We start from the raw sequence: 12,046 nt of genomic DNA on the forward strand, positions 1-12,046 counted from the left end.
TAAAAATAATAATAATAATAAAATTCCAAAACCTAAAGTTTATTTTGGTTTTTGGCTTTAAGAGTAGCTAAAGATGATCCTCATGATAGAGAATGTGGCAAAGACATTTTTCAGGAATCAGAAAGGAGGCAAAAGATCATAAGAAAGCAATGCAATAAAATGATATATCTATTCTTAAAAATAGATAGCTGAGATGCATGAAGAAGGGGAGAAATGCTGGATAATAAGAAAATTTTTAAAAATAACTAAAGGAAAATCAAGAGAAAACAAAACACAAGATTTAAAATCAGATCAGAAGCAGAATTATAAAGAAAGGAGATGAGCATCCCTACTCCCTTGCCCGGTCATCTCTAACATGTTCCTGTGTTCATTGCTCCCATAAGCCCACTGACTGGAATAATCCCATTTGAGTTTTTGTGTGACTTTTCTTTCCTTTGGAAGCAAACTTCTGAGGTGCAGGAAATTGTTCACCTGTATTCCAAGAGCCTGGCATATAGTAAGGTATATGGGGGCTGATTATTGATTAGAGAGAATATTTATTGTGTAAAACAAAGTAAAATTTCCCAAACAGAGTTTCTTTAATATTGACAATGGAGAATAATTAAGTTTTGACAGTTTACATTAAAAAAAAAAAAAGAAGAAGAAGAGACCAGTAACATGTTTGGGGCTTAAGAAAAGCCAATGGAAAGAGGGAAAACAGATCTAAGAGAAGATTTTCTGAATTATTGATAATTACTGAGAAGCTTGAGAGAAGGCATTTCAGTGTTTCAGTTTTTTAAAATGCAGGATGAATAGGCAGAAAATATGATATGGAACAGAAGGAGACATTTTAGAGACAAGAGACTAGTAGCAATAAATTAAAAATGATATGAAACATGGAGCTTATCAAGGGAAGGACTGCAGTGAAAGTGTTTTCAAAAGACAAATATTAAGATTAAGCATTACTGAAGGAAAAGTCGAGATCAAAAACTTAGGAAAAAAATAATTTTGCAAACAAAAACAAATCTAGATCAAAATATATGAAGAGGTAAGGAATGAAACCCTAAAAAATTATCTCACAAAAGACTAAGTCCTAGGGTATTGGTTTAAAACAGAAAAACAGAAGTGAATTTAGATATGACCTTCTGTCTTGCCAAGCTAAGTTTCTGCACCCAATTAATTAACTTTAGAGTTATGACAGGATTGGACATAAGATTCTGAAATAAGAGATCATACAAAGAGAGAGAGAGAGAGAGAGAGAGAGAGAGAGAGAGAGAGAGAGAGAGAGAGAGAGAGAGAGATCACACAATGTTTCTTCATCAACATGCCCCTATGCCCCAATGGCACTAACAAACTAACACTGACTGTTAACCTCATATATCAGATTACAAAACCTAACTACAGAATCAGACTTCATCTTATATAAAAGTGCAGTTTGACTTTATTGGACACCATAACAATTGACCATCTACCCAGAGTTTCTGATCATGGCACTAAAAATGCCAGCCCAATCATTCACAGGGTACCTGGGATACTCCTTTGGCTGGAGCAGGGAAGCTCTATATTCACCAGCAGAAACACTAGCTTTGACTAAAGAATGGCTGCACAGGAAGGACCACAGTGTCCTCATCTAAACCAACATCACATTACTGATATCAATAGTGCTGGTGACAATAATAACAGCTAGTGTTTATCAAGTATCTGCTGTGTGCCAGGCATTTTACAGGCAGTTAATCAACATCATCTCTGTCACAACCAATTGCAAGATGGAGTATTATCAAAATGAAACAACAACAGCCCAGAAAGGTTAAGTTACTTGCCCAAGACTACACAGGTTAAGAAGCTGCAGAGTCAGAATTCAAACCAGGTCTGCTAGTCCCAGAAAATGATGATGTTTCCCCTTGGCCAAGGGACCTTGTAAAAAGATACCCGAAATGAGTCTACATCATATCAGAGGCAAAGGGTTGGTAGGAAAGACTTTGATAAGATATACAATATATCTTATTGTAAGTTACAAATAAAAGGAAGGCTAAAATTAATTGCTGTGTGGGAAAAGAAAGGAGAGTCCATAATTCACAATCACAACAAAATATATTCTTGATGATTAGAATTAAAGATTAAAAAAAGAAAGAAAGAAAAGAAAACCAGAAGGACTTATGAGAATCTTAAATAAGCAAACAAACAAATAAAAGGCAACAATCTCAGAGTGGGGGAAACTTTCTGAAGTATGGCATGAAACCCAGAAAGAACCACACAACAAAACAATCATTAACAAATACAAGGAAAGTGATGAATGTGGACAAAATATGTGCAACTCATAAAGACAAAGGGCTAATTCTTCTAATCTACAGAAAGTAATCCACAGAAAGAATAATGGACATATAAAAACAAACTGAAAAATAAGCAAAGCCCATGAAGTGGTTTACAAAGTGGGAAATCCAATGGCTCTCAGACAAGAGAAAAGATGCTCAACCTCACTCATGGGAAGAGATGGACAAAATAATACTCAGAGATCGTTTCTTATCTACCTCATTGACAAAGGGAAACATTTAATGACTGAGATGGTGAGGATATGAAGAAATGGGTAAATATGCAACCTTGCTGGCTGTAGTATAAACTTAAACCTCTTTTATAGAGGGCAATTAGGCAATATATTACATTTATAAACTCATATACCCTATGACTAAGCAATTTCACTTCTGGGAATTTATCCTTCAGATATATGTACAAATTACATATGTATCAGCTTGTTCTCTATGAAACCGTACATATTCACAAAAGATGGAAAATAAGCTGAATGCTCGCCAAAAGAACATTGATTAAATTAAGGCTTAGTCTCATGGTGGAAAACTAGGCGGACAGAAATTAAGAGTGAAGACCATATTTTGCGAATTAACCATTTCAGAATAATTTCAAAGATATCATGAAATTTTAAAAATACTGCAGAAAAGTGGGTATAACAAGCAACTATTTGTGCATATGAGGGCACATGTATAGGGAATATAAATTACGACCTGTGCTTACAGCTGCATAGACTATCTCTGGAAATCCACCCAAGAAATGGTGACACTGATTTTTCTACAGAGAGGAGAAATAAGAAGAAATAAGGATATAAAACTAATAAAATTGCTATTTTGTAAATCTTGAGCAGTTTTAGAAACAATCAGGTGGTCTAGTTTCAGGTAGAAAAAAGGGTGATGAATCAACTAGCAAGTCTGGAAAGTTGACAGTTTCATATTTATCTAATCAGAAAAAAAAAGCATCAAAGATGGACAATGAGGCTTTTAGATAAACTGAAAACACACAGTACAGGAAAATAAAACTTCTGCAAAGATTAAATGGTGAGTTTCCGGAAGAAACTTGAGTCCTATCTGATTAGAGGACCCGCCTTCACACCCTTGTGAGTTTCCTGAGTCCAGAGAGGGTGCATCTGTGGCAGTCAGCACAGCCCTTATAATTGGTGGGGGGCACAAAATGAAGCCAAATGCATGATGAGGCTGCCCAACACCCCTGCTGGCCTCATGGCAATCTGAGACTTCCTGGCCCTTCTGAAAGGCCTGGTTTGAGACCATCTTCTCTAAACTCCAAATAACCCTGAGATGTAACTGTACACCAAAGTATACAGAAATTTTCCATGGTTAATCATAAAAAGGATCTTGGCCATAAAGGCCACATAGTGACCCTAGAAACCCCACACTTGGGGACAAGAACCAGTATTTATGGATATCCACCATATTCTGTGCCCCACTGAGCATGCTAACTGCTTTGCGTGTAAGTTCACTCAACCTTCAGAGTACCCTAAGGGGAGAAATGATCAGACTCTGCATTTTATGATGAGGTCTGGCTTCAAAGTACAAGTAGGAAGTCTTGGTATGGTGACAAGGAATATATGCAAGGGCAAGAATGCCAGCTGTGTGTCCTTGGGCAGATTACTTAATCTCTCTGCGCCTGTTTCCTCCACAGTTAATAGAGGGCTGGTAATAGTCCTACCTCACAGGGTCATTGTGAGGATTATCACTTAACACAGGTACTTAGAACAGTGCCTCAAACAGAAGAAGTGTCCTTTATTACTAGTTCACAATATCTGAATGTTCTTTGTTTATGTCCACTCATTCCTTCACCTGGTTAGTGTCTATTACTGGGTAGGGACTACATTGGGGGCTGGGATGATCAAACATGACCTTATTCTAAGAAGATCACGATTTTAAAAAAAGACATTATGTTAGGATGGTCTTTCTATAAAGGAAATGTTTTTATAAGAACTGAAACCTAACAGAAACAAATTAAAGCCCTGCTTGGGATGTTGGCATATGCCTGGCCCTTCTCACGTAGGCTTTGTGAGTGGGCAATGTAGTTTACACATCCCAGGGGAGATGATAAATTGTGGCCCCCATCTTGACTGCTCCTGGCCTCAGGATAACCCCTCCCTCACACGCTTTGCTTTATAGCAACAAGAAGGAGACTTTCAGTCCCCAATTGGGGTACTGTGCCCACTCCCTAATTTCTATTCTGAGTCTGCTGCAGCTACTAATAAGACAGCTCTGCCTGTAGCCTCTGAGCTTCCCAGAGAATTTCCCTTTGAGCTGGGATTTTCTTTACCTGCCCCACAGTTCCAAAGAGAAAGAGAGGGCCAGGAATACCTTTGAAGGATGAGGAAAATGAAGCTTCTGGCTTCACAGCCAATACAGAGGTCAATGCAATTTGGTGCCAGAGGCTGGGGAATGCTAGTTGTAGGTCAAGATTGCTATAATAATGATCAAAATTTAAGGCTTCAGGAGACAAAGTCCTCTTCCCTCTTTGCTAAACTTTGAGGGTGCCCTTGACATGTACCGGGTCAGCAATGACCACAGATGGTGCAAACATCTGAGATACAGCTTAAAATAAGCCTAAAATTGAAGCTCTGCAGGGCACAGGTCCTCCCTGTTCCAAGGAGATACCTCTCATGCCCAGCACAATGCCTGGCACACGGCGGGCACCCTCAACATAGTGGGTGGCAAGAATGTGCCAGATGATTTGGCAGAATGGGCCAAACAACTCAGAGAATGTGAGAGAGAATCACAGCCAGAGTCTACTGACAGTGATTCCCCTGTTCCCTTGCAGAGTGTTAGCCACAGGGGCCAATAGAGACCACCAGCAAATAGCTACAAGCCCAATCAAATTTTCAAACACCTTGATCCCTGTCAAACACTGCTTCAACTAGTACAGGAAACTACCCAAAGACAGAATGTCCTAAAAGCAGAGGAAATCTCAGGAAATCCATGAGTTAAAAAAAAAAAAAAAAGAAAGAAAGAAAAGATGAAATTTTACACTCAGATCCTGTGTGAATTCAGACTCCATGTCAGTATGATGTCTGATGTGTGACTACAGGCAGCAGATATGGAGACTTCAAGAAACCAAGGCCAAATCATTCACTTCACATAATCTTAGGACAATCCTCTCCCTGGCCAGGTAGCTGAAAATGTCTAGCTTTCATGACTCCCAAAGCTTCTAGGCTAATTGTCCCTCCCTGTTCCCATCATCTCCTTAATTACCTTTAAAATATATATATATATTTATTTTTTATTTGTAGTTGGGCACAATATTTTTTTATTTTTTATTTATTTTCATGTGTTGCAGAGGATGAACCCAGGCCCTCACATGTGCTAGGCAAGCACTCTACCGCTGAGCCACAATCCCAGCCCTCCTTCATTACCTTTAATGAGAGTCCTTGAAAATACTTAAAAGGGTCAAGTCTAGCAGCCCAGTCATTGTTAAGAACCTCTCTCCCTGTAGAAAATGTAATCCTGGGCAACACAGCAGACCCATGTCAACCAGCTCTGTCAACCATCTTCAATCAATTTTAAAGGAGGTTATGATGTTTGTCAAGAATTACTGCTGAGACATCAGCTAAAGAAGAATGGGGCTTTTCCCCCCAAGTTCTTATTGGATAAATGACTTCTTGTGTTCCATTCACTTAGCATTTATTGGGCATCTATCACAGGATGATTAAGATATTGGGCTTCAAGAAATTATCATAGAAACAAACTAACATAGAAACAAATATTACATTAGGAGAGATACAATCATAAAAGGCATTTAGATGTATAATAACATTCTTCTGTGCTTCTTGAAATATCAAGAAAGATATCCGGGAGGGGAACCATCCAAATGGGTTGTAAAGGGTGCCAAGGGCTTGTGGGTGGGCAGGAAGCACCAGGGGGTGCTTTCCAGGGAGAGAGACAGCAGCACTGGGTGCAAGCCAGGGAACTGCCTGGGCCTGCTGGGTGTGCTGTATGTGTGGCTAATAGAAGAGGGAGCTGCAGAAGTAGATCTACCTTGTAAGGAAAGAGCTCAGAATCAGATTGCACTTCCTATAATGTAGTAGGCTCCAGTGAATGATTATAAGCAGGGACAGATAGAATCGCAATTTTGATTTAACAGATCATGAAGGAAGATGTGGAGGATGGGCTGCAGAGACATGGAGTCAAGGCCTGGGAGCATGCTATTCCAAAGGGCTGGGAGTTTGCTGAGCTAAGACTTGGGAATGGACAGAGGAGAGCGGCTCCACAAGCTGTGAAAGGCCAAGTAGTCCTTGATGAAGTAAACCAGATGGTGAACCCCAGGATGGCAGAGACCTGGGCCACATGTAATGGGAACTACAGAATTGAATTAACTGGAATGCCAGTGTTGAGGAAACAGATCAGATGGACTGGACTAATCCTGGTTTCTGGATTAGCTGAGATTGAAATACTGTAACTTCCCTATAGAAATCTGGAGCAACAGGGATATCATAAGATAAATTGTGTTATATTTGGTAACAGGATTATAGCTGAAGTGCTTAAATACAATTATTCGAAACAGACCAATTTGAAAATTAAGGCTGTTTACTAAAGAGGGGTCTAAGAGGCAGCAGCTCCTAGAAATATAATCTCTCTGGGATAAGGCACCATCTAACCCAAATAAATACTGGAGTCACCCAAGTGCCTATTCACTACAGATGGCCCCAAAGAAATATATACTATGGTCCCCTTTAATAAACTTATAATCTTAATGAGGACAAAAAAAAACAGAAATAAGTTTAAGGAAAAATATTAAAAGATCCTTATTTAAATCCAATTTTTAAAATGTGATTCAAATAGTAACTAGGGAATAAAAATGGTACAGATCAATGTTAACTGGACCTCAAGTGCCACCTACACAGCACTGTGTTCACCTCCAGTTTAATCCCAATACACAGTCACTATAGATGATCAATTAATACTGCTGGTGTTAGGGAACAAGGACATCCAGGACTTCTGTTCTTGAGAGAGAAAGAACATGATGTATATAAGGAAACAGGACCAAGACAACTGAATCAGCATTATCAGGAGACTTTTCAAATAGGTTATTTATATGGTCAAAAGGGAAAGAACAGGGAAGGCTGGCAAGGACCCATGAGAGGATCATACAGAAGGTCAAAACATGGCCCAATGATAAAATGGCCAACTGGAGTTCCAAAGCCAATGAAGGAAATTAAGTAAAAAACATTATTAACAAATAACTAAAAACAAAAAAATCAATCATCTGTCCATTTCTCTGTCCTTGTCTGTCTCCTTAGTTCCATATCCAGGAGAAAACTAGCATAAACAACTTGCTAATCATTCATCTGCAGAAAGGCCATCTCCTCTAGGCATGGAATGATTTTTGTTGTGCAAGTGCTAAGAGAAGCTGATTCACTCTGCAATGACAGGTACCCCTTAGAGGTGGGATTCTACTAATATAATTTAGTAGATTTTTATGTTTTCAAATCTAAACATTGGGTTTTAACAACTAAGTCCATCCGGTATTTCCAAGTTTCCCCACCTTGAAAAGTGAATATGAGGGTACTCAATAATTATTATGCTCTGAGCTGATGACAAAGGTTTTCCTTGTCTCACTTTTGCTGAACAAATCTATAAACATATACCTAACCATCTACTTTTCAGAAAGACTAATTCTAAAAGGATGGCAAACGGGCTCTTAAGGAAAGGATGAGGGGACATCTGACACTTTTAAATGATGGTATAGGAACAGGAGATTTAGACACCATGGTGTGAGTTGGTTTAGTTTCTATCTGTATCAATCAGCTTTGCATCACTAAAATATAATACCTGACATTATGAAGAGGAGGCTTATTTAGCTAGTTTGGGGCATTCAAAGTCTAAACTGACTAGCACAGGTTCTTTGGTGAGCGCTACTCCTTCACTGAATCCCTTCATGTCACAGTCAGCCATGGTATGTGTGGTCAGTGGGTATGTGTGGTTAAACCTCAAACCAAAGGCAAAAAGACTACGAAGGGACAAGTGTGCTCCATTTAAAACTCTCTGATGAGATTTCAGGGGGATGCATAAGAGCAGCTCCCAATGACCTAAGAACCTCCCACTGGGCCTCATCTCCTAAAGGTTCCCAATAGCACCACCCTGGGACCAAGCTTCCAGTCACAATGGATCCTTGGGTGAGAGTCAAATCACACCCAAAACATAGCACTATCTAACAAAAGAACTACTGACAAATCCAAACTTGTCTCAGACATCTGTGCAGGGCATCTAATCCTTCACAATCTAAATTCACGCAGGGTTTCTGCAGCATTTGACATTACCCAGGTACTGCTTCTCACATATTAGTAATGACCACCCCCCAAATAGTCTGTTGTTTTAGAAATTAGTCTTTGCCAAACAAACTTTAAGGAATATTTTAAAATTTCTACTGAAAGAATTCCACTGAACAGTTATCTAACTAAAAATCCTTATAAAATAAGGATAAGGTACTATGATCATTACAAATGATCATGTAATGCATAATTTTCCTTTGACATTACTGTCCCACTTAAAAAGTGACACAAATTATAAAAAGATACAATGGGTATTAACTTTATTAATGGAGCTTATGATTTTATATAAGGTGAAACTTCATATTAATTATTCTTCATTATGTGATTTGTTTCTTTATGAAATTAAAATAAGAAATTAAATTGTTATCACTTTTAGAAAAGGCCACAATCTGAAGTTCAGACTATGGGTTTTTAAAAATTATTTCTGACAAATGGTTAAAATACATATTAATTTTTCATACTTTCACTGCTACAATTTGTCAACTGCCTTGGCAGACTAGGCCATAAAAGAGAATTTCCAGAGGAATGTGAATTTCAGTATTGAAGATTTATTTTTGAAGGGGTCTACAAAAATATTAAAGATAAAAAGTTGAAACAAATGGTTCATTCTTGCTTCTCATCATTTAAAATAGTATAATTACTTCTCTAATTTCCAAATATACTCCCTCAAAATTCCATCATTAAAAACCCACATATAAAATGAAGTTAAATTGAAGGTAATGTGAAACAAGCATGTATATTATCTAATGTCCATTTTTCTAATCCTTTTTCTCAATTACAGAGCATTCGATATCCTCATTCAGTAACAAATATAATGTAGAAAACACTGGCATTCAATGAAATCATATAATAATAATAATGTCTCTTAAGTACTTAACATTTGCTATCCACTGAGCTAAACACAGATTACCTAAAAAGGAGAATTTAGTTCTCATGACAACAATCCTGTAAGGTATCAGTACTAGGATCTTCATTTTACACACAGATAAGGAAACTGAGGCTTAACAAAATTAAGTGGTTACATAGCTATTAAATGGTAAAATCAGGTGAAATGATGAAGTATTTGAGGATAATCATAATTAGAGTTAAGAATAATTTCTCTCTAAAGCTAGAAATACAACTGATTAGATACTGTAGAAAGGTCTGGTCCACATAGCATCAGTCTTTACAGTAACAGTAGCAGTACCCTTAGTTATTAAAGAGTAAGTGTTACTTATGCTTTTTACCCTCAGTTATTAAAGAATAAGTGTTACTTATGCTTTGTACCTTTAGATGATTCATGAAAATAAACACATAGGGAATGAGAGTCAAATGGACCATGGAGGTAAAAAATAAGTGTGATGTGGAAGGATATTAGACATTTTATGAAAATCTGAAAAGTTGCAGTTATTCCCAAGAGAGGCACCCCTGACAATTGGGGGGGGGCAGGGGATGACAATTTTGTTGGTGGTACAAATTTGTCTCATATGTCACTAGACTTCTAATAGCCTTTACTCTCCCATTCACGAAATACTGGAAGTTTCCTTAGTACATGTGATCAGCTGATATACCCCTAAACATTTTCCCCCAACCCTGATTAAGAAGCATTGATTGTTGGGGGAAAAAAATCAGGAAAGTACTGATATTAATTGGGCATGGTGAATCAGATACTTTACTCAATGTATTCACACATATTTATTTTTAGTCTTCTTAACCCTATATGAAGGTAAATATATATTTTATTATTTGTATGAGGTAAATACATATTTTATCCCTATTTTATATATGTAGACCCTGGCACTCAGAACAAAATTTAAAAAAAAAAAAAGAAAAAGATTGGAAAAAAAAAAACAGTCAGTTTTGAAACTAGCAGTCTGGTTCCAAAACACTACTCTGGGTTGAACCTCAGATCTTTAATGGTGTTGCAAGCATGACTTTCCTTTCTTTAAAGAGCTTCACTCAGAAAACAGAAATTGTTTTAAATAGGAACCAGGGTATGTGTGCCATTAGGAACCAGGCACCAATTAGCTCCCTGGTTGGAGCTCAGGAGTCACAGGTGCAGTCTAGAATCACATGGTATAGGTGTTCAAGAGTTGGGGTGGGCAGCTCCTGTGAACAGATATTAGAAGGGCTTTTGAGCATGTGAGTGTGTATGTTTTCAGGGGGAGTTGTGTTATGTTGTGTAAGGCTTATGTGATTTGTTTAACACGTACAGCATTTACATTAAGGCACCAGACATTATTATAACTGCATGACAACATGTCATTTAGGCATGTATGTCAGGTGAGGAATGGGCAGGGTGTGCACTGCATGGTGGGGCTGGTGTGTGTGCAGCAATGTGCATAAAAGATGATAGCTGTGCTGTCTAGAGCAGCAATTTGTGTTGTGATATGGATGGTGCTGGGAGGGGGCGGGGAGAACTGAACACTAGAGGATGTGTGTGCAGTGCATATGTAAGGTGCTGCACCCAAAAGACCATGTGGTGCATTTTTGGGGTATGTGTGCTGGATAGTGCTGAATACTGGAGGAATTACACGGGAAGGGATCTAGGTTGTGTCCCGGGCCTGTGTATGGTGCGTGCAGGAGGTGTGCAGTTGGATGTTTTATGTGTATAGTGGTGTGTGCTGAAAGTGGTGCATTCGAGATGATTCATGCGGTGTGCTGAAAACGGACGGGGGCTGGAGGGGCTGCAGAGGAGGACGCCAGTGTCGTGACGTGTGCGGAGTGATGCTGAATGTGTGTGTGTAGCGGGGTGAACGATTGTGCTAGGTGACCGATTGTGCTAGGTGACCGGCGTGTGTTCTTGGTGTGGCCGGAGGCGCAGTACAGGAGAGGTGGTATTTAGAGGTGAGGTGTGGGTAGTAGGCTGGACGTACAGTGGAGACACCGGGCGGGTGAAGAAGCTGTGTAGGCGGTGGGTCTGCGAGTGTATGTGCGTGAAGCAGCCAGCCCGCTTCCTCACCCCGAGCCACACCGGGCCACCCTCCCGGCGACCGCCTCCCTCTCGCCTCTACCTCACGCCCTCCGGCGCGCCCCGCCGAGGCCGAGCCCGTCCCACCTGGTGAAGGCGAAGTACATGAGGCTGACGATAGTGAAGCTAAGCAGAGTGATGGTGTGCGGCCGATAGAAGAAGTCGATGGTGATGTCCTCCACTTGCTGCTCGTTGATCATCCGGAAATGCATTTTATAGTTCACATCATCCTTGCTCAGGGTCCGGCTCCCCACGCAGGACGCCATGGCCCGTCTCCCCGTCCTGCCGCTGTCCCGGCGGCCCCGGCCCGCGAAGGCTGGGACCCCGGCAGTGTTGACCAGCCGCAGCGGACAAGCAGCCGGATGGCGGGGCCGGGTCTGGCGCCCAGCAAAGGCTGGGAACAGGGGGAAGGACAGGCGCGGGAGGGCGGGGTCGCGGCGCCGCCGATTCGACCTGGGAAGGGGGGTGCCGCCGGCCGGCCGCCAGCTGGCCTTCAGGCCGTAGCATCT

The 12,046-nt window shown here is 40.1% G+C and overlaps 1 protein-coding gene across 1 annotated transcript in view; it reads right to left on the reverse strand.

Annotated features, from left to right (window-relative positions):
• Nucleotides 1-11,942, reverse strand: part of Ptdss1 (phosphatidylserine synthase 1) — a 66,051-nt gene extending 54,109 nt beyond the window's left edge. Inside the window, exon 1 of the mRNA XM_005316323.5 lies at nucleotides 11,625-11,942. Within this exon, the coding sequence (XP_005316380.1) occupies nucleotides 11,625-11,803 (179 nt within the window). The 5' untranslated portion in view covers nucleotides 11,804-11,942. The remainder of the gene's footprint in view (nucleotides 1-11,624) is intronic.
• Nucleotides 11,943-12,046: the final 104 nt, after the last annotated feature.

The sequence above is a fragment of the Ictidomys tridecemlineatus genome, chromosome 7 (genome assembly GCF_052094955.1).
Source record: "Ictidomys tridecemlineatus isolate mIctTri1 chromosome 7, mIctTri1.hap1, whole genome shotgun sequence".
In the NCBI taxonomy this organism is placed as follows: domain Eukaryota; kingdom Metazoa; phylum Chordata; class Mammalia; order Rodentia; family Sciuridae; genus Ictidomys; species Ictidomys tridecemlineatus.